The 22,001-nt window shown below is 35.4% G+C and overlaps 1 protein-coding gene across 2 annotated transcripts in view; it reads left to right on the top strand.

Moving 5' to 3' along the window:
- The window catches only part of Trim9 (E3 ubiquitin-protein ligase Trim9), a 616,856-nt gene that overhangs the window by 465,157 nt on the left and 129,698 nt on the right, over positions 1-22,001 (top strand). For both annotated transcript variants that reach the window (XM_081758684.1, XM_081758683.1), the window contains exon 3: positions 15,834-16,067. In XM_081758684.1, the coding sequence (XP_081614810.1) occupies positions 15,834-16,067 (234 nt within the window). The remainder of the gene's footprint in view (positions 1-15,833; positions 16,068-22,001) is intronic.

Below are 22,001 nucleotides of genomic sequence, written 5' to 3'. Positions count from 1 at the left end.
TTTTGAAGGACGTGGATATCCTTGAAAGTCGGTCTTGATGACGAGCACAACCGAAAAAAAATGACTGTCCTGATGGTGCAAGTGATTCAGAATTAGGATAAAATACATTTGTTTACAAGGAAAGCGAATGCAAAACGTGTTGCAAAATTGTCCAATGTGCTGCTTTTTAATTTTGCAGAATTGTAAATTTATCAGTAATACTTATCCAGATTTCCAGCATACAAATTTTTATTGACTTTGCCCGTAACTCAGGTAACATCTAAAAGAAATTTTTCAAAACTTAAATAAACTGAAATACATTAAAAATAGGATAACGAGTACCATGTCACAGGAACATTTGAAAACATTTATGTTGATGTCTATTGAAAAAGATTTATTAATAAATATTTCGAATACAAAAGTAGTACAGTAGTATCAAAAACTAGTACACTAAAACATCTGCTAATTTCGTAATATAGTATACGTTCTCCTTGAACTTCATATAATATTTTGAACAATTCAGAATAACATACTGATGAAAGAATATCAGGTTTTAATTGTCAATTGTTAATACTATTGACTTACTGTAGAAAGAAAACTGCAATTGATTTGTGACATTGAGATGCTGGTGGCCCTTGTGGGAGAAAGCGCCCGCGTCCCTCTAATAATGCCTATTCCTCTCTGGTCCAAAGCCTGGATAAAGTGTGATGGAAATCAGCAAATATTCAAATATTGCATATGGAAGATTCTTGCTGGTCTTGGTCTGGCGAGAATCTTGCAGGTATTGTCTTGGTGTTGCGAGAATCTTGCAGGCATGGTCTTAGTCTTAGCCTTAGTCTTAGTCTTGGTCTTGCATCGCTACTTTTCTCACCAGCAATCTGTTCAACTTTTAACCTTATTTTGGCCGGTATGTATATACTTATATACCATCCTATCAAGTGGTACGTTTTGTCGCCTGTCATTATTTGATGACTGATTAGAAAACTCTTCACAAGTAGCCCTCCAGGCAAGTGGTACGTTTTGTCGCTTGTCATTATTTAAAGTGTTTTTAGAAAACCTTTCACAAGCATCCTTCAGGGTAAGTGGTACGTTTTGTCGGTGGTACGTTTTGTCGCTAGTACGTTTTGTCGCGTATTCCTATAATGCGATACAAGGCACCTTAACATTCGGAGTGTGGAATGTTCATTAATAATGTTTTATTAATTATTGACATTACTCGTTGAAATGTTTGCAATCACATGAATAACGAAAAATAAGTGAAAAGGTCATAATCCTACACTGTTATCTGGTATACGCTAGACGTTAGTATAAATAGTAGTGACTTAATGGTTGTTTGGTTTGACAATTATGATTTGATTTGAACAGCGGACAAATAATTTAACGGATTGAATCATGCACAAAAATTACAAAAAATGCACCATTTAGGATTTGATATATTGACTGTTTTAGGTTAATTGTGCTCTGTGAAGCATGTTTTTAATTGTGGTGTCTCGGTTGATGTTTGATAAAAATCAAGAAATAGCGTATTCACGAGTATATTAATATGGGGACGGAATTCTTCATTTCAGTCAGAGTAAATAATCATAAAAGTAGAATTGTTGATGGTACAGCCTATGGAGCACGGTGTCTCAGTGGTAAAGTGCTAAACTTTTGTGGAAGGGGTTCCTGGTTCGATCTCGGGGCCATGCGTGCTTGTATTGGACATCATCGTATATGTGGATTTTCTCGGAATTCTTCTGTTTCCTTCCATATTCTCCCTCCGCCATTCTTACATAGTCATTTACTTTCATTAACCATCCATTTTTTGGCCTACATTATATAACAGCAGGAAGTTTTATTTATTTATTTATTTTTTAAGTTCTGGTACAGGCTACTTTGGCCAGCCGGATATATTATCTTTTCATGTGGATGATGCATGATTAGCATAGCGACGCCCAGTACTGATATTTTCGTTTTTTTTTTCTGCTCCTCAGTGTCCCGAGTTTCTTCGTGAATATAGGTATGGTTAACATGCGGGAAACGTGGTTCGATTCCCGGCGGGAGTTTATGTGATTCGGATCTCACGTTAAACTGCAGGTGTTCATCTTATATAATCTCAGTGAACTCAGATCAGCCTACCAATCAGCCTGAGCACGCCATCTCTTGATTGAACTAGATCCCCAACCACTTTATTGAACTAGACATATCTATTCCAACTGGGAACCGAATCTGGGATCCTGCACGCCAAATAGACGCACATTAACTGTTCTGTTACCATTTGTTTGATGTCATTAGTATATACATTAGATTAAAGATGCGATATGCCCTTCATTCGGGCCCTAACAATGAGGCCCACGGATGGCTGCGCTGATTTCTGTATAACTTAAGAAGGGCTCGTTCATGTAAGTTATGTATGTTTTATATCATATATCCAGATTCTTGGGGATCCAAGCAAACTTTAGGGAGCAGTCCTCTCGACGCCCATGCCCACGGGCAGTGTGGAAGTAAGACCTCGCACTTCCTTGACATACAGAAGGACCACGCTCCGGCCGCTTTTTCTCTTAGAATGCCTCAGGTATCCATTTCACAGAGGATGGGCGTTGGAAATAAGCATCATGATAGTTTTGCGAGGCTAAAAGTGCTTATGATTGAAGCGTAGAAAGATACAAGAACATCCAACCGATGAAACAAGGGTCAGATTGTTTAAAGAACAGAAGATGGGAATAGCTTTCGTGACTTTTGTGGATGAAAAGATTTAATATTAGAAAGATTAAAGTTTAATAAGATGTTTTGTGGATTTGCTGAAGTGATAAAATGGCAAATTCTTTTTAGCGAGATGTACCACGTTGTGACAAGAATGAAATAAAAATATGCATCTCAAGATTAGATCTAGCATTCTATGCATTTGTAAGATAGCTTTTGTTTCCCAGGTCGGTAATTACAGCTTATAACTAACTATGCATTACCAAATTATGATAGCATCTGAGCAATTCAGTTACTTACTGTACCGTAAGTAAAAATAAAGACAATAAAGCTCAAATTAAATTAGATTAATAACTAAAAGTATTAATGAATTTTAACCCCAAATAAAGAGTGAAATTAAACGAATGGTTGCAATCTCTTATTATCACAAATGACAAGATTTTATTGATGACTTAATTAGCTTACAATGGTAGTATAGTGTGTAGTCTTTTGTTACAATATAATTATTTGATTGTGAACAATTAAGAGTATTGAGTTCAAAACCAGACATAGTAGGTTAGCTTAATTGTATAACAGATAATTTTTAGAATCACTTAATGCTAGGCCAATTATAACAGAAATAAGCTAAATATTTAAACATTCAAATCTGCTTGTTACTTTCAGAGACCTTCTAATATCATGTCATATGCAAAATAGACAGTTAAAGTTTTCTGTAGTTATACTTTACCTTATTGCATATTTCGCTTGGGTTTGACCAGACAATGGTCTCCCTTGCGGTATTTGTAATTTCGTATAGACCATTTCATTGCAATGCTGGATGCAGGACCCAGAATGCAGAATGAATTTTTACTTGCAAACTTGGTCATTTTATATGATTTATTGTCCTTGTTTGCCTTAATTATTTTTCCTTTTTACTTTGCCAAAAGTCAATATAAAAATTTACAAAATTTTAGGAAAATCCTAATTACATTTTTTGAAAAGTATTGTTGTTATCTAATGATGTAAAAATAAGTATTTTTGAACTTTAATTTACCTTGAGATTTGCTTTCGTTTTTTTCGTGATTTTATTTGAATTGTTAATTACTACTGACAAGCATTGTTATTTGACTACAAGTGATTCGTGACTATTTTGCTTTTGCTTCCAACGATTTTTTGATTACAAATATTGTCCTTGTGATTTTTAAAAATAATGTTATGCACATATTCAACAGTTAAGATATTACAAAAAACTTTGTTCCATTTTCACGTACCAAATTGCCATTATAATTTTTTATGAATAAAAACAATGATTTTAAAATTCTTAGTTCATTGTTTCATTACATTACTACAATGACTCCCTGCTGAAGGTTATCATCTAATTCCAGTTTAAAGAAATAGCACTGGTTGAACCTCTAACGTAAGTGGCAAGGGTAGAGGGCCCCACCGGGGATCGAACCAGTTGGAATTTGAATTCTTTACCAAGAAGGACACCAGGTCTCGGTGTGTATAATATTTGTGTATTGAATATTGTAAAAAAGAAAATAATATTGCAAAATAGAAGCGATAGTTTCTCCTTTGCCGGAAGATGAATTCCTAATCCAATCAAACTAAGCTGGTTTGTCCTTTCAAGTTTTTTTTTCAAACTAAGCTTTTTGTAATTTTTTTTTCTTGTATATCTTCAAGGTAGCAATATGCAGAGTTGATGCACAAGCACCTTTTCTTGCGCGTCGCGCCGCTTACAAATTTTCTCCGTTGCTTCTCGCGATTTCTTAAGACTTTCGGTTCAGAGGGTTTGTCGTACGATGTCAGTTATTTTCTAGAGCTAGCTCCTTTTAGCCACAATGACACCCCTCTGTTCACACTCGGATGACTTTCCATTTCCTCTCGGTGGAAGCGTTCGTGCATGCGAGCGACCTCCTCCCTCTGGCGGAAGGAGCACTTCATAAGAGGAGTTCGTCAGAAGGCGAGATGCATGCTTTCTCATGTCTGTGATTGACGCTTCATTCAACGAACTGGGTTTGTTCCTTCCTTCAGTTTTTTTTTTTTCATTCCTTATTCTCTTTTTAGAACGTTCTTTTCTCGGTGCTTCTAGTGCAAGTTTCTAGCCTTTTGCGGCGAAAGATTGTCGATTTCCAACAATACTACTACCTACAAAGGAAAAAATCTTATATTGTGATTTGCCGTTCAAAATTAAACTAACAACAATCTGTAGTGAAGTGAACAACAAATGAGTCTTATTTCACGTCATAGAACTACGGTGAACTTCCAAACTGTTCACTGTTTAAATACAGGGAAATCAAAATGATGGACCCGATTTCACAGATTTACTCTGTGAAATCTAATAAACGTGCTATTGTGAGACATGTGCTAAGCAGGTCGGTAGCCAGCCCAGAAATTTAGGGGGGGGGGCGGTAGAAGTTAGGGGGGGCCCATCCAACCATACTATAGTTCATCATATTATAATTCATTTGCAATCCTACCGTGAAAATTTTAGGGGGGGGGCCTAGACCCCCCTTGGATACGGACCTGGTGCTAAGAAAAGTAAATTGTCAAAGTTTTGTTCAAGCATATCACAAATGTTCTATGTGAGCACCTTGCATAACACGGCACACATCAAGCCTATAGTCTTATCTCGTGCGAAACCTTTCGTACCATATTGCGGTTAATATGAGCAATGACTGCTGTGATGCATGGCCCGAATCTCTGAAATATTCATACCACTTACGAATGCCTTTCTCCGTAGATGGACCTCTCCGATATTTGGTTCGGAACTGGCGTTGCACACTAATCATAGACTAATCATAGACAAATATACACACACATTTTGATGCAAAAATAAAATCTTTTAAGTTTTACGTCCCACGATTATGCCGGTTAGGCTAAAGGAGAGGGATGAGTGAAATGGTGATGATGAGGGATGAGTGAAATGGTGGAATGAAGCAAGTGGGAGGAAACGGGAGAACGCCGAGAAAACCCACGGTCACGTTGTTTGTCCACCACAAAGTCCACACGGCGCGAGCTGGGATCGAACCAGGGACCCCAAGCACCGGAGGTGAACGCTTTACCACTGAGCCACCGCGCCCCCCATTTCGATGCCCACGTGCGCATAATACTGTACATAATGTAAAACAACAGTTTTTTATATACATATTCTTATTAATTACAGGAAACGAACTATACCTAGGTAGTAATATAGTACTTTATAAATATGTTAAGTACTATAGTATGTAAGTAACCAAATTAGTATGTTGAAATGTACTTCCAGTAACTGAATACTCTTCGAATATTCAGAAGGGTAACTGCCCCTTGCTTCCGCTGCGAGTGGTTATGGGAATAATGATATTTTTTAAATAAAGATTTCTAAAAATAGAAAAGAAAAAAACAGAAAACGGTGAAAAGAATTAATGCCAAAATGTGCAACCAAGGCAAAGTGGAGGGCAAATGATAATTACCAGGGACATTTATATATGAATCACTGTTGTCACGTCCAGGTAGTGAGTCACAATGTATCTAGGCGTGTTCCATGGTAAAGTTGTGCAAGCTGTAAAGCTTTTTACTGTCAAATTGGACAATTTTATCAAATAAGCCTACATCCCCTAATCTGGCTGTATTGTGAAATTGACCTCATCTGCAAATTATGAATTATTTTAATAGTTGAGGTCACGGTAGCTCATTGGTAGACATCTCACTTCTTGTGAGAGGGTTCTTAGTTCATTCGGAGGTCAGATAAGTTTGTGATGGGCAACATTCTTTCCGGGTGAGTTCACCTAAACTCCCGTTTTCTCGCACATTTAACATTCCATCAGTTTATTTCATAATCATTCACGTTTATTAACTCATTCTCCTTTAACGAATGAACATAATTTTATTTTATTGTAATATGTAGGAAGACCTAGGCGCAGATGGGGGGACAATATTAAGATGGATCTCGCAGAGATTGGAATACAAAGTAGAAACTGGATGCAGTTAGCTAAGGATAGAAGTCAGTGGAGAGCTTTTGTGAACGCGGCATTGAACCTCTGGGTTCCATAGGCCATAGAGTTAGTTAGTTAGTTGGTTAGTTATGTAGAATTATTATAAAGTTCTTTTTGGAGATTATTCGAAATAATTATAGAAAATAAGTTAAACATTAAATTTTTGTTGTAATTAGAATCATTGTTTTAAAAAGGATCGAATATATGTAACTGTAAAAGAAGTATTTTATTAGAAATGTTAAAAGTAAATATTTTAAAAGAGTTACCCAAAACACTTTCCTTTTTCCTTTATCCGAGATATATTACAGAATTTCATGTAGCCGCCATCTCTTCGGTACGGTTTTGCTAATTTTGTTTTCTATCTTACGTGCAAATATATTTTGTGTGTGTGTGTTTCTTATAAACCCTGGAATCTTATTTATTTAGATATTCGTGGTATAGCTATTCATTGGTATTCTGCGGGAAGTACCTTGAAATTAGAAATTTGCCGCCCAATCCATATGCTGTGTAGAATGAGTACTTGCGTACATGCTTCCAGAGTATATGTAATGTTGAGAATCTGTGGCATAGAAGAAAAGAAAATATTGTATTTTCAGTTGACATAACATTTTCTTCTTTCTCTGCGTATTCGTACGAGTAAAATTATCCTGTGGGAAACAACACAGCAGTTTTTATTTTTCGAGGGTCACGTCTGGGGAATATACCAGTACCTGATTTGCTAACATTGAATCCTAAAACAAATTGCATTTAAGTGAAAAAAAAAAAAAAAGCGCCAGGAGATTCGAGATGTAATAAACGAGGGCAGGGCATGCTATCTTTAATAACGAGCTTTAAGTAGGCAGGGGGAGAATAAATAACTGAATTCTGAAGATTTAAAGGGGGGAGAGAGGTAAGATGCTCGTATCTTAATAAATTTTTCTTTCCCTTAGGAAGGGTGGGCTTAATGAGTTCAGTGTCATATATATATATTATAAAGGCCTTCTTTTAATATAAAACTCTATACGTGCTGTATTTCTAATTGTAAGACATATGCTTATTGGTAGTGGTAATAAACGAAGTGGGGAAGAGAGAAAGAGTAGCAGAGTAGTATGCGTGTCTCTATGTTTAAAACCTACACATAGTTGGTAAATTATGAAGTTGTGCGATGAGGTCTTTATGATAAGATACGTATGAATGACTTATTGGCAGATCGTAGTCGCTTTAAATTCAAGGTAAGTCAGGTCTGTCTTTATTAAATTGCAATATACTCAACTTCATCAAGATTTTTTTTTTTTTTTTTTTTTGCTAACAAATTTATACAAGATAGTGTTGCGAATAAGATTCACGGTGGTTCATAAACAATGGACTACAATTCCAAAAAATTAATGTATGCTATTATAGCAACCAACGAAGTTGAAGAACATCTTAAAATTCATCCGTAAACAGTTTGACATTAGATATTTATTACCTTGTGTTTCAGGACATAGAGTGGATCACTCAGCCAAAATATGCAAGACTAGAAAGAAGAACTCCTGTATAGGTAACATGTGTCTTCTAAGGGAAAAAAAAGGGGGGAATCACCAACAATGAAGAACAAACATAAATCATAAGACCAGGGTTGCCCAGAAGCAGGCACGTAGCCAGGATTTCATAAAGGGGGGGGGGGGGGTCCGTGACATGAAGTACTATGATCATCACACCAGGGGCTCGATCATTCTAAACTATTTTATTGGAACATATATTGGTTCATTTAGACAGGATTTCGTTACGGGGGGGGGAGGCGTGACAAAATCTGAATGCCCAGGAGCTCGATCAATCTAAACTACTTTACTATCAACATATATGGGTTTGTTAGAACAATAAAATGAGGATATGCTGGTGAGTATTTTAATAACAAACTATGAAGAAATCTCGAGTAAAATAATAATAATAATAATAATAATAATAATAATAATAATAATAATAAAGTGTTGAAAAAGATTTTACAATTTTTACGTCCTTCCTCTGTTCATTCAAATATAACAATTTTCCTTTCATTATGACCTAAACTATTATAAAAATTACATACTCAATAATGTCTTGTAAAATATTTTACAATATCTGCGTTCCTTTCTCTTGAATCAAATGTTAACAGAATTTTCTTTCCACATAAATTTTTGTTTTTATTATTCCGTCAACTACTGTCTGCTCCAAATGACAGGTTAAAGGAGCAGTAGAAAATTGTTTTTGAAATAACATGTTTGATACTGCAAGGTTGTGATGAAAAATTATGATAAAAAAAATGTCCACACTGTTACACAACAGTACTGTACTTTCGGAAGCTTGAAATATCTGGCTAGTAGCAGAAGTTCTGAGAATTTCGTAACTTTTCTAGAAATTTCAGATTCCCTGACGCTTCCAGGATATCTCGCTTACCCCACCACCATGTATTGCAAGTAATACAAATCTCCTCATAAGAAAGAGTAACCAAAAGCTTCCTGTTTTTTTTTATTATTATTATTTTTAACGCGATCCTTCTTTTTCTCATTTTATTTTGTTTCATCCTTCATTTTTTCTTCATTTCTGGTCTCGAAGGGGGGGGGTCCGGAATTCCCGGACCCCCTTCCCCTTGGCTACGTGCCTGCCAGAAGAGAAAACGATTATGACACGGACGGAGTCATAGAAATTGTAGGTGTTGAGAATTGAGTTAGTATTCCATAGAAACTGTATAATTTATTACAAGTTACTATCCCCACATGTTCTGTGACGTATTCCTCCGTATTTTCATGTCATCCCTCCAAAAATTAAGTGATTTTGGGGTACAGTTACCCTTCCCATTCTGCAGCCTTGATCAAAAGTATTGTTCTAGCAAGGTTTAAAGATACGGAAGTCATTACACAAGGTATTCCAATAATAACTTTGGTTTAAATATTGTTATATTGTACTCTTCATGGACCTCTTGCGATGTGGGAGAATTTTAATAACTTTTTGATTTTTTTATTTTCAAAATCAGGTCATAAATTTTGTACATGAATTAACAAGACGGGACGAGAAAAAGCTTTCCGAGAATCGAGACGAGTTTTCTGGTTTTGCTCATCCTGAGTTTCAGTTTTCTTTTCGTATGTCTTACATTATTTGGTTTACATGTTTCAGTCTCGCCTTCCGCCGGGTATTTTTTCTTTTTGCCCTTTTTGCGTAGGGAATAGCGTAATTCCTTCATATCTCATAATTTATCCAATCTTTTCTTTTCGAGACAATCCTCAATATTTTTTCTCCTTTCATTTGCAACACTTTCGCATTTGATATCTTATTTACCCATCTAATTTGATAATTCTTTTACAACAACATATTTCGAAGGCTTCCCATTCTTACTTTTTCTTCTTATACAGCACATGCATCAAATCTGTACAACACCATATAATGTGAACAACAGTGTGAAACGGAGTGGAAGTAAGTTGAACAAGGGTTAGTCGGTTTCCCCATCAAATTTCCCTCAACAGACTCAAAATTTTCGCTTTTCTTATAAAATTTTCCCTAGTTTGTTGAGTGTCCAATTCCTATGACAGAAGTTACATGTTAAGATTAATTTGGCTATATTAAAGGAAGTACCAACCACATTTGTTTTATTCGTTTGCTCTTTGCTTCTCTCTTTAATATTTTCTTTTACTTTTTCTTCAGAAAAAGAATACAAATGCATGTAGCCAACAGACACACACGCACACAAACTATGTCTATTGTATTGGTTTATTTCTGAAGAATACAGAAAAATTTAAGCATTTATATTGGTCAATTAGTCTGCGCGAGAATTTTCTTGAATTTTCACGTATTATTGAAAAATTCCCCTTTTCGCCTTTTTGCTAAATACCCATAAAATTCCCCTAGATTAGGGAAATTGCCCTCAAAATACGAACACTACGTTGAACTGGCTCATGACCTTTGCGACATTCATCTGATGCAAATTGAGCGAAAACCCTGGAAATAGACCAACGCAGCCAGATTGAACGTGATTCGAATCCAGAATCTTGCGATTGCCTAGCAATTACGCTAACCAATAGCCTACACCTGTTTCTCTCATTGGTTTTGTCTATTCAGACGTCTCATTCCCAAGAATTTCCTCCAACTGCGTGTGTTTCGAATGCAAACCGTGTTTATTTTCCTTACGACCTAATCAAACATGATCATCATCATCATCATCATCATCATCATAGGTATTCTGCCTTTATTGGCAGGTCACTTGCCGCAGCTGAGAAGCTTCCATGCTCCACGGTCCTCCGCTAACTTCTTCATCTTCGCGTATGATCTTTCTGTTTTTATATCATCCATTAATTGTAGTCTCCTTCGCCCCCTCCCTCTTTTTCCCACCACCATATCCTCTAGGACATCCCTCAGGATACAATCTCTTCTTGGGCAATGTCCCAAGCAGTTTCTTTTCCTCTTCCTAATAATTTCTAAAAGTGTTCTTTTCTCACCCACCATTTCTAACACTCTCTCATTCGTTTTCCGTTCGACCCAACTAATTCTTTCCATTCTTCTCCACACCCACATTTCGAAGGCTTCCAGTCGATTTTTGTCACCTTTACGTAATGTCCACGTTTCCGTCCCATACAGTACAACGCTCCACACGAAGCATTTTATGAGTCTTTTTCTCAACTCTATTCAAGGTCCCACAAAACAGACTTTTCTTCCTCATAAAGGCTTCTTTCGCCATTCCTATCCTTGCTTTTATTTCACGTTCGCACTTCATGTTATTACTAAGAATACTGCCCAGATATCGAAAACTATTCACTTGTTCTATTTTCTCCCCTCCTACTTTTATATTTGACACAGACCACTTCGTTCCAATCACCATGGCTTTTGTCTTTCTAACATTTATTTTCATCCCATATTCTTCAAAGTTCCTCTCATTTTTTCTAACATTTTATTGATTTTCTCTTCAAATTCTGCAAGAAGCGCCTTATCATCTGCAAATCTTATGCATCTAATCATTCTACCTCCTACCGAAATGCCATCATCATCATGTAGGCTCTTTTTCACTATCTCTTCTAGATAGACATTAAATAGTGTTGGCGAGAGGCAGCATCCTTGTCGAACTCCCCTTCCAATCAAACATGACGAGAACCAAAATTTTACTCCTTGAAAAGATAAACAAAAAATATTACAAAAAAACTAATGCTGGAAGTGTATTTTTTTTTTCCTTTAAAGGTAGAAGATATCAGACCAGGGATTGGTTACAGAATACCTTGGTTGCGAGTCGAATCCACTACCGTGTGTTTTATTCCACTTGGTAACAGAATTTCGAAAGATGTTCTTATTTTGTATCCTAGTTGTGTTTACTTGAAGGAAAGACGATAGATAACTTCTTAATCTCGGCTAGATGTTGTTGTTCTTACTTTGCTCGACAATGCTGTTTATCTATGTGTATGCTAACTTATTTATTTCTTTGTGGAGTTGTTATTAGGGAGCCTATTCCAACACAAGTACATAAATCAGATTTTAGTGCCGTGTTTTATGATATCTTTGCTTTTTTAAGTCCCTCTCTTTTCTCCACACAGAAAATGCTCCTCGTATTGCGATGGGCAAGGAGCCAAAATGTTGTATTCGCTGATCAAATTCTAATTTCAGCTGTAAAACAACTTTAAGTTGTTCTCATATGTACTTACGTTCGTTTATGCTCTCTTCGAGATATTTTTAACAGTATGGTTTTAATGTAATATTAGATAGATATAGTATTTTGTGACTAATTTTATGAAAGTAGTTAGAGTATAAAGATAATGACGTGTGATGTTTTGTAGAAAACAATGTCAGTTTTTTTCGTGATTGTCTCAGAACTCTGTTTTGAGCCTTTAAGAGATCAGAACTTTCCGATTTCGATCAACTTACGGATTCTGGGAGATAGTTAAAAGATTGCGTAGTCTTGGTATGATATATTTTAATGATGCATTAAATTCCGTATTCTGATTAGCTCAGTTGAAAAAAATATATATCGTCTGGGTCCTGTGAGGGTTTAACATTTTTTTTATTCCAGACTTTCAGCTTCTGGACTATGTACACTCATGTCCAAAATTATTGTCGCATATCTATAACTCTTCTTGTAAGAATATAATTTGATAATGATTTTGCAGGATACTTTTAAAACTGATACTATGTATGTGATCGGGAAATATATATTTGTGGTAAACTTCAAAGGAAAAGAATTATAAATACGAAAATTAGAAAGAGTAAAAGAAAATGTTGCTAAATGGACAAGAAAGTTTTATTTTTGTTTTATTGTTCTTATTTACTGCTCTTTTGACATGAAATTTGCCACATACTTGTCTTTGCCGATTATACACATACTAACATTATAAGAAATACCGGGCGAATTCGTTATCAAATTATATTCCTACAACCACATATTTATAGACATGCGACAATAATTTTGAACATGAGTGTACGTATTAATTTAACATTTGATCTCATGCCCTCTCACCGGCTATCTAACCCAAATCTTTAAGAGTAACGGCTTCTGCCTTTAATAATGTTGAAAAGTAAACACGAGATAAAATAATAATAATAAAAAATAACTTCTGAAGATACTAAAATTTAAATATTTACATTATAAACAAAGACAACTTTCAGTGTTTTCGTAGAAGAGAAACTAGAAAACAAAGTAAAGACAATACATTATTTGTGACTCGAGAGAGTTTCTGGAAAACAATGAAGTTTCAAAGAGGTGAAAGGTATCTTTTTGTGTTAAAAGAAAAGAAGGCAAAACTATCACTGGAGATGCTTAGACTCTCTTGGGATGTTTGAAGCATAGCATTGGGTAACGAGGGTGAAGATATTCTTATTAAACATTTACAAAGCTACTATCCAGCCTTTTAAACTTTGCTGACATGTAAGTTGAACAAAGCTCTCTCCTTCCTGTAAACAAACGCCATTCTTGTGTAACCAGCTTGATCGGTGTTGGTCTCCTGCGATTGACTGTCATTTGTAATCTGAAACTACCAGTATTTGTAATATCAAGTGTGTCCCATGAACTTTAAACTGTTAGAAGTCGGCAGTGAAATGTGATAATGAATGGGAGTTGCATATGACATTTTCCCCCCGAGAAAGTGAAATACTCTACATAAGTAAAGACACATATGAAGAAGGTGAGAAAGGGGTTACGTGTAGGTAAAATAAAATGACGGAAACTCTTTGCTTGTCCGATAACATTTCCGAAATCTTATGGAACGAGAACTTCAGTAGTTCTAGATGTGACACGTGGTAAAATATTGTAACAAGTCGGTATATTGTATTTACAATGCATGAATTGACAGTTAAATATTAATTTATGACCCAGTATGGAAACCCAGTGCTTTGAAAATTGTATGTTTATTAGAATAAAACTGTCCAAATTATATCTGATCAAATCTAAAACTTATTTTTAAAAGTAAACACTCATTAATATTCCAGTTTCGTCTTTCTACACATGATTTTCCAAAGTTCTTGTCTGGTTTGCAAATAAGCACTGTATTTTATATAATGAAATACATACAAATACACACATACATACATACAAATGCATAAAATGAAATGTCAGAAAACTCATCAAGTTTGATTGTAACTATTACAAATACCTAGGCGATAGTCACTTTTGTGCCATATACGGTTACCATGTCACATGTAACATTATGGATGACCCCCAGAAGAAAAATGCAAGGGGAAGGGTCTGTAGAACGTGGCGGTCATGGAAAAAGTTTGTCATCATCATCACTTCCGCGCCCAATCTAGTTTTCTGTTCAAGAATGACCTCACCTCGCTGTGGAAATGTGGTTGAGCTCTATCCAGTTACATGGTGTATATACGCGTATTACTATCTTCATCCAGTAGAGGAAATAACCAACGGTCAACTTACCAAGAAAAATGAATCCCGTAACATCTTCCTTCAGAAGAAGAATGGACATTTTTTGTTGATACAGTACATAAACATTCACTTTAGAGGAGGTCTAGTTTAACTCAACAAACTTGTGTGAATTTTCTGTTCCCTAATGCGCACTTCGTGTGTGTTTACTTTTCTCTCGTCCTGTTTGTAAAAACCAGGTTCTCGGAGAAGTTATTGTCTTCAGCCATGAGCACTTGCATATCAATACAGAACTTTTCCTTATATTCAGGATTGAGACTTATTCAGGATAGTTTAATGCATAGATTTTTACGTACAGTACGCCATAAAGTTGTGGATAGAATTTAAAGTTCCCTGGAGCCAGCAGGAATCGATTTCTTCGGACTTTGTAAATAGGTTATACGAACTAGCTCCACATATTCAGATACTGGAGACCCACCACAACTTTTGCCCTTGCAAATGCAATCTCTTTCCCTTGATGTATGCTGAATTGTTGCGGACAATAGATTTTTCGATTTTGATCCAACATCCTGATCCACCAAAAATTATGAGACACGATTACATGTTTAAAGTTTTATTTTAACTTGAAGTACAACTCTAATGGCAAGCTTCTCCGCCAACGTAAAAATAAGCCTCTTTGAAAAAGAAGCTGTTAACAGTCTCAACATTATTCCGCCTGGAGAAGCTGTCCATGCATCCTTTCGTAGAAGTTTAAATATCAATACTGATGGTCTTTAATCATATATGGCGTTACCTCACATTTTATAGGGATGACATTTATTGGTTTAATACTGCCTATGAATGATACTTTTGCTGATAAGCATTCGATGGAGATGCACCTTCTGTATTTTTTTGAGGAGGGGGTTCTAGAGAGATACAGCTTTCCCTTGCCGCATTGATAGCCATCTTTCGACATCCAGGGTTCTTAAATTGTAGGGTGAGTTTGCCAAGAATGTTGCTGGCTACTGTCTTTTTTTCGACCATGTATCACTTGTGTGATGTATAGTCATGTGTTCAACATGCCTGGTTTCTGTCTCAGCTAGAATGATGGCCATAATGAGTTTGTCACGAGTCAATTAAATTTTGAGGTCCTTTGAGTTGAAACGAGTCAGAATTTTTGTAACGATATATTGGACGAGACATCACTTTCACGATACCTTTTCGAGACAACGTCATCATAGGTAACCGTAGACGCCCAACTTTTAAGTTAGAAATAAATCTTTCCCAGCGTAGATATGTATGGAAACTTGGGACACGTTTTTGTACTATATATTGCATGTACAGTTCCTCGATCCATTGTTTTCTTTATAGTATCAAGTAAAATATTTTCATAATTGTGCATAGTTTAGTATATTTTTCTGGATAATTAATTGCATCCGTTCTTTATGTGATTCCAGGACAATTGTTCGGAGTTCGAGAACCTTCTAGTAGCGCAGTGCGACGCTCTTATCCAAGCCATAGAATTAAGGAAACAACAACTAGTTGAATTTATCCGTCAAGATAAGGAGTTCAAAATACGATCTCTGAAAGATCAGGTGTCTTCCTGTACGTGTAAACTCCAACAGACGACGGGGCTGCTTCAGTTCTGTATTGAGGCACTCAAAGAAACTGACTCTGCGGCTTTTCTACAGGTAATGTACATTATATTTATTTATTTATTTATTTTTATTATTTGTGAATTGTGAATTTTCGTGGCTGAATAATCTCGCTAGGAACTGACGTCAGCTAGAGACTTATTTTCCAGATTATTCACTTTTTAACTGACTTCAAGAGGATTCTCTATTCGACCCGTGTACGTGTGTGTTCTGGGTGTATTTATGCATAACATCGACATGAGTGCATCGATTATTATTATTATTATTATTATTATTATTATTATTATTATTATTATTATTATTATTATTATTATTATTATTATTTGTTTGTTTGTTTGCTTGTTTGTTTGAAAGAGTATACCTTCCCAGTGGTTCCATATAAATTTCATTGGGATCTGATGGTAATCTTCGGAGCTAGATTATGAAACACCTCAACGGATGTTGGGTTAATTAGGGCACAGTAACATGCTTGTAGGCAACCACACATTCTTTATTGTGATTATGGTTGCCTATCAGCTCAGGGGTTGTACTGCAAAATTTCGGAACACTGTAACATTTAAAGAGGAAAAGTGGGTTAGGTGTGAGAAGTCAGTTAACATTTAAAAAGAAGTTTTATAATTGTGTAATTTACTTTCTTGAGTGTAAAGGTATGCAGCAACGATTACTACTTGACAAAGTCGAGGGTAGGCCCATTTTTGGCCTATGATACACTCAGTATTTTCCATTTTTGGATTTTTTAAAAATAAATGCAGGTACAACGTTTTTTAAATTATTTAATTAGAATATTTGTGTTAATATTCTTTATTTGTGTTAATATGTGTGAACAAACGTATGCTCCGTACTGATTTCTATAATAAATATAAGGATTCCGTATATTTGTACAACATGCCACTGTCCGGATAATGGATTTTTCTCAGTGTAGAATTGGCCATATGTCGATCTTCTTTCTAAATATTTTGTAACCATCATGATAATATTGTTTTCGGTTATACGTAAAATTTTGTTAATATTAAACTAACTTTTCCGTTGCTTCAACGTGATAAATATGATAAATCTCACATTAGTTATGTTTTTTTGATTTTGAAGGTGAAACATTCACAATTTAGCTACATACGGCACAAACTTACTATATGAAGTATATCTAAAAATGTTCTTCTGGAAATCACAATATATTTGTTTGTGCAGCATTTCCAACTTTATTGAATTCAATAAATTAACAGTGCATTCTATTTCTTCGTTAAACAAATACTACTTTTCGTGGCCATTTGAGTAATTTACAATCATTCGACTGATTCGAGGTATCTTAAGCTTTATCTACAAAGTTTTGGCTACGCCACTCTTCAAATATTGATCGGAAGGTCATTTTTTTAAACTTCTAATATGAGATTCTTATCGTCGACGTTTACAATAGAGGCATTACCGAGCTAGCTTAAAAACAAACACACACACACACACACACACACACACAAATAGACTGTTGTTGGATATAATAATTTAGCATTGATATCCGAAAAACAAGATAAAACAACTTTTGGGAATAGAATGCAATATACGTTGCTTTTTGTGATGCGTATTTATTGCGTATTGTCTGGCTACGGTTTCTTCATTGTGATGCAAAATTTAAAACGCATTTAAAAAAGCATGAAACATAAAAGGGGAAAATAAGCGAATCCAAAATAGAAATTTGTGTGTGTTCGCAATATATGATCATCAATATATATATATAGCTACATGCAATGACACGTAGATAACATCTGTTGTTTTCAACGATTATTTATCCATATTCAATACCATGATTAAAAAACGTCAAATCACTACATACTGCCCTCTCATGTGTGTATGAGAGAAAGGGGTTGAATATACATATGTTTTTAAATGACAGTTTTTTTTCAATACTGGATCTTTTTTTCGGTTACAAATACAGTACAATTCGTATCTGCGATTTTTAAAAATATATATAGTATGAGAAAGACAGAACAATAGAACATGACGCGCAGACAAATACTCTGCTAATGAACCTGTTATTGATGATGGAGCATCAGACTGGGTTTTCCAGTACTTATGCAGAGGTCAAAGCGAGCTCAGCGTATGAGGGTTGTTTGTGGGATGAAGAACATCAATCATACAGCTCATCTCAGGGAACATCTGTTTTTCTTCAGCTTTTCTGCCATCCTTTAAAAAAAAAAGTTGACAAAAATAATTTGAACTGAAATACATGCAATATAAATGTAACGTGTTTGTGTACTTTTTACATAGAAGGTGTTCGGAAAATCATATCTACATGCTTATTTCACCACACGAATTAACAGAGGCCATCTATGCTAGATTCATATTTATTATTTATTATTAGACCTAAGAACTAAAACTTTCTTTGTATTTTTTGTTTTAAAATTAAACATATAAATAACTTGTCGAAACCATTAAATTGAAATATTATTTTTAAAAATCACGTTGAAATGCTTGATTAAAAAGAAAAAGCAATAAACACGAGGCGTATCAGGAAAGTAAAGATACAAATGTCAGTAACGATGCACAAAAGATTTGTATTTTTTAACTACCATTACAACTGAATCATTGTACTCGCCCTATTTCTCGCTGTATACAGTCTAGACTTATAAATTCCTGTACAACATACAATTTATATTATTTTTAAATTCTAAAATTTCGCTATAGAGTCCATGAGTTTGTGCAGCACACCAGCAGGGAATTGCTGGATCACATTATATTGGACTTACACAATCTTGTCTTTTCATAACTAAGATATTATATTAAAGTATTGTTTTTTAACAATTATAATTTTATAGGTATTAACTTTACTTGTGTTGTTATTAACACGTATTAGTAGTAGTACTACTATGACAGTAGCTGTATTAGTTGTAGTAGTAATATCGCTAACTTTATATATAAAAGTTCAGCACCGAAGATAAACGAGACGTGGTACCTACAGTCTACGTTGGAATCCGAACCATTGTAATGCCTTCAAATTTCGAGCTTTTCCCACTGGGAACTGAACCCTGTCCGTCGTGCTCCAAAGAGAGGTGCACTAGCCACTACACCAGTAGTGAGGAATCCCTTCGTTTCTGGATATTTCTGTAGCTGAAAGAAAAATCTGAATTTGCGAAAACACTTGGAGATAAAACTTCGACTGTTAGTTACTCTGTAGTTGTAATGCGTGTAAGAGTAACTGTCGCTGAGAAGAATGGTTGTTATGTATTATCACTTGTAACTTCTATCTAAGAATGAAGGGAGAGAGGGGAGAAATAAGAGACACTACTATAAGACCGCATAGCGTGTTATGAATTTAATTAACGGTATATAAAGAAGACAGAGATTAATGATTCTTGCTTCCCGCGAAGACAATAGCTTGTATAGCAATTTGTTATAGCTAGTCGTAACGCAACAAGTGGCATTTATAAATGATATGAGAGATATGCGATGAAATAAACTGTAGTATGTCTTAACTTGATTTTTTTTTTCAAGTGTTTAGTTTGTGAATATCAGTAACAGAATGATATAATCCTCTATGTCTTTTAAACCAATAATTTCAATACGGAATTTATTTATTGAAACTAACAATTCCAACATCTCAGAAAAATTTGTATGAAGAAGAAAAAACGTGTCCAAAGATCAGATGTATATACAGTGTGTCTCAAAAGTCCCCTGACATACGGTAACTCTGTTATTATCAGAGTTACAACAAAATGTAAGAGAGGAAACCGTCTCCAAATATGATGTTTTCAATCTAAAGTGAAGATTTTTTTTTTTAATCGGAGGAGTCGTTTAGGCTGTACACTCTTTATGCGCGCCATGTTAAATTTAAATGCAACGTTGCAATTTACCTGGACCCACAACATATGTGAATGAAGTTACTGTCTTTTACGCTAACGTAAGAGAATACCGAATGGAGGAATGTTTGAAGTGGGGGCTGGCCATCGACATGTCATCGTAAAAGATAGTAATTTCATTGACTTACGTTGTTGGTCGAGGTACACTCATGTCCAATATCATTGTCTCATATCTATAACTGTCTAATGGACGTTTTCCGATTCGATATCCAGTCGAAACTTTCAAAGCAAACTTCCTACTTTCTTCCATTCTGACTATTTGGACGGCAGTGCGTATACGGTATGATTACTAAGATATAACCCAAAATTGTCCTCCTAGCTCCTAAATTTTAGTTTCCGTTTAACTAAAGTATTGTCCAAAGACTAGACATAATCTGCAGTCATCGGTCGATAGCTCACGTCGTGTCCAACAAGACAGTATGCTTAGGACTAGCTTATCATGTGTAGTTTTTGAGATACCTGAAACTTTTGTGGTGCTATAAAGTATGTCTGTCGTTGCCGATAATAATTGACAGTTTTTTTGTTTTTCTGGAAGAAATTGTTTATTTTTTAATGTAATGTATACAGGGTGTTACAAAAAATTTATCACAATATTTTGGAAATAGATTTCACACATCAAAATAAGAAAAGAGTTGATATGGATCTGTGGTGGGAAATGCATAACTTCGTACTTGTAAGGTGCCGAAAACGTGAAAAAGGAACTTTAAAGGTCTATAGTTCCACTACTGTAGGATCACTCCTCACCTACTTCTCTAAAACTTGGTGTGCAAATACTGAAGCATCCTTAAACATGAATATTTATATAGTTCAGATTCCAGTTCCCCATAGTCCCACAGTTCCTACGATAGGTCCCATAGTAGTGGAGCTATGAACTTTTAAAGTTCACTTCTTTCACGTTTTCAGCATCCTGTAAGTCCGAAACTATCCACTTTTGAGCACCGGTCCATATGAACTTTTTTCTTCTTATTTTCATGCGAGGAATCTTCCCCAAAATATTGTGACACATGTTTGTAACACCTTGTATGTAGCAAAATACTTGTTAACCACGAAATTTATATTTTCCTAGCTGTGACACATACTTTTTACGCAAATATTACTTGTAAATTCTGCCATGTTAGCGCTCAACAGAAAGGAAATTACAAAGATTAGATATGTATCAATTGATAATTCTTTTTTCGAACGAGATAAATGTGATATGCGTACGTGGAAAAAGCTGTTGTACAAGTAATTCTCGAGAGGAAAATCAAATTTCTTCGTTAAGAGTCTTCATCCCGGCGAAATTAAAATACCGCTAATTTTACAGTATTTATGTGATATCTTCAAATAGATAAAAGATAATTGAAATGTGAAACAAGAGCGCCCTAGACAATATTATTTTGCGTGAGGTACTAGGGTGCAGCGTTTTACCACTTTTTTCTTGGAATGAAATGTAATACCTGGCAAAAGTGGCCAATCCACATGGACATTTCAGGTATAGATTTTTTTTCAAATCAGATAATATCTTCTGTGAGAACTATTGCCTCAAAGTTTCAAAATTTACCTGATAATTACAAAAAATACCAAAGTTGTTCATTAATTTTAGTTATGTTAAAGTAAACATATTTTTGGTTAAATACATGTCAGTTGCTATGAAAACTGACATTCAAGTGTAAAAATGCCAGTTATATGCCCTTGGGGGGAATAGGGGTGCCTCCTCTGGGGCCAGAAAAGGGGGCAAATTCAGTACAGTTAAGCGGTTGTTCAGCTCCTCGCTCACCTGGCAATATAGCCTGGCCAAGTGACCCAGAGCCCACCATGTAGAGGTGGCTGCACCTAGGGCTCCTCTGCTAGGCCTATCCAATCAACCAACCATATGTTGGGCCGGATGAACTGATCCGATTAGTCACTGTCAGGAAAAATTGTCACAAATTGGGACTTTAATTGAAATTTAGACTCAGCTTGCCTAGAAAGTAAGGTTGACCTGATTATTCCGCCTCTAGCATCATTGGCACATACTCGGGAGGCTTCTTCAGTGACTAATTTCACTATCCGTTCTACTGCCATCGTGTGGCACGGATGGACGGTGAAGGACCATTCTGGCACAATGTTGTCACGAAGTGAAAGTTTGACCATGAGCTGTTTGTTT

This window comes from Thermobia domestica, chromosome 5 (assembly GCF_964235325.1).
Source record: "Thermobia domestica chromosome 5, izTheDome1.hap1.1, whole genome shotgun sequence".
NCBI classification, from domain to species: Eukaryota; Metazoa; Arthropoda; class Insecta; order Zygentoma; family Lepismatidae; genus Thermobia; species Thermobia domestica.
Note: the sequence above shows the minus strand (reverse complement) of the source record. Positions and strands in the feature narration are given on the sequence as shown.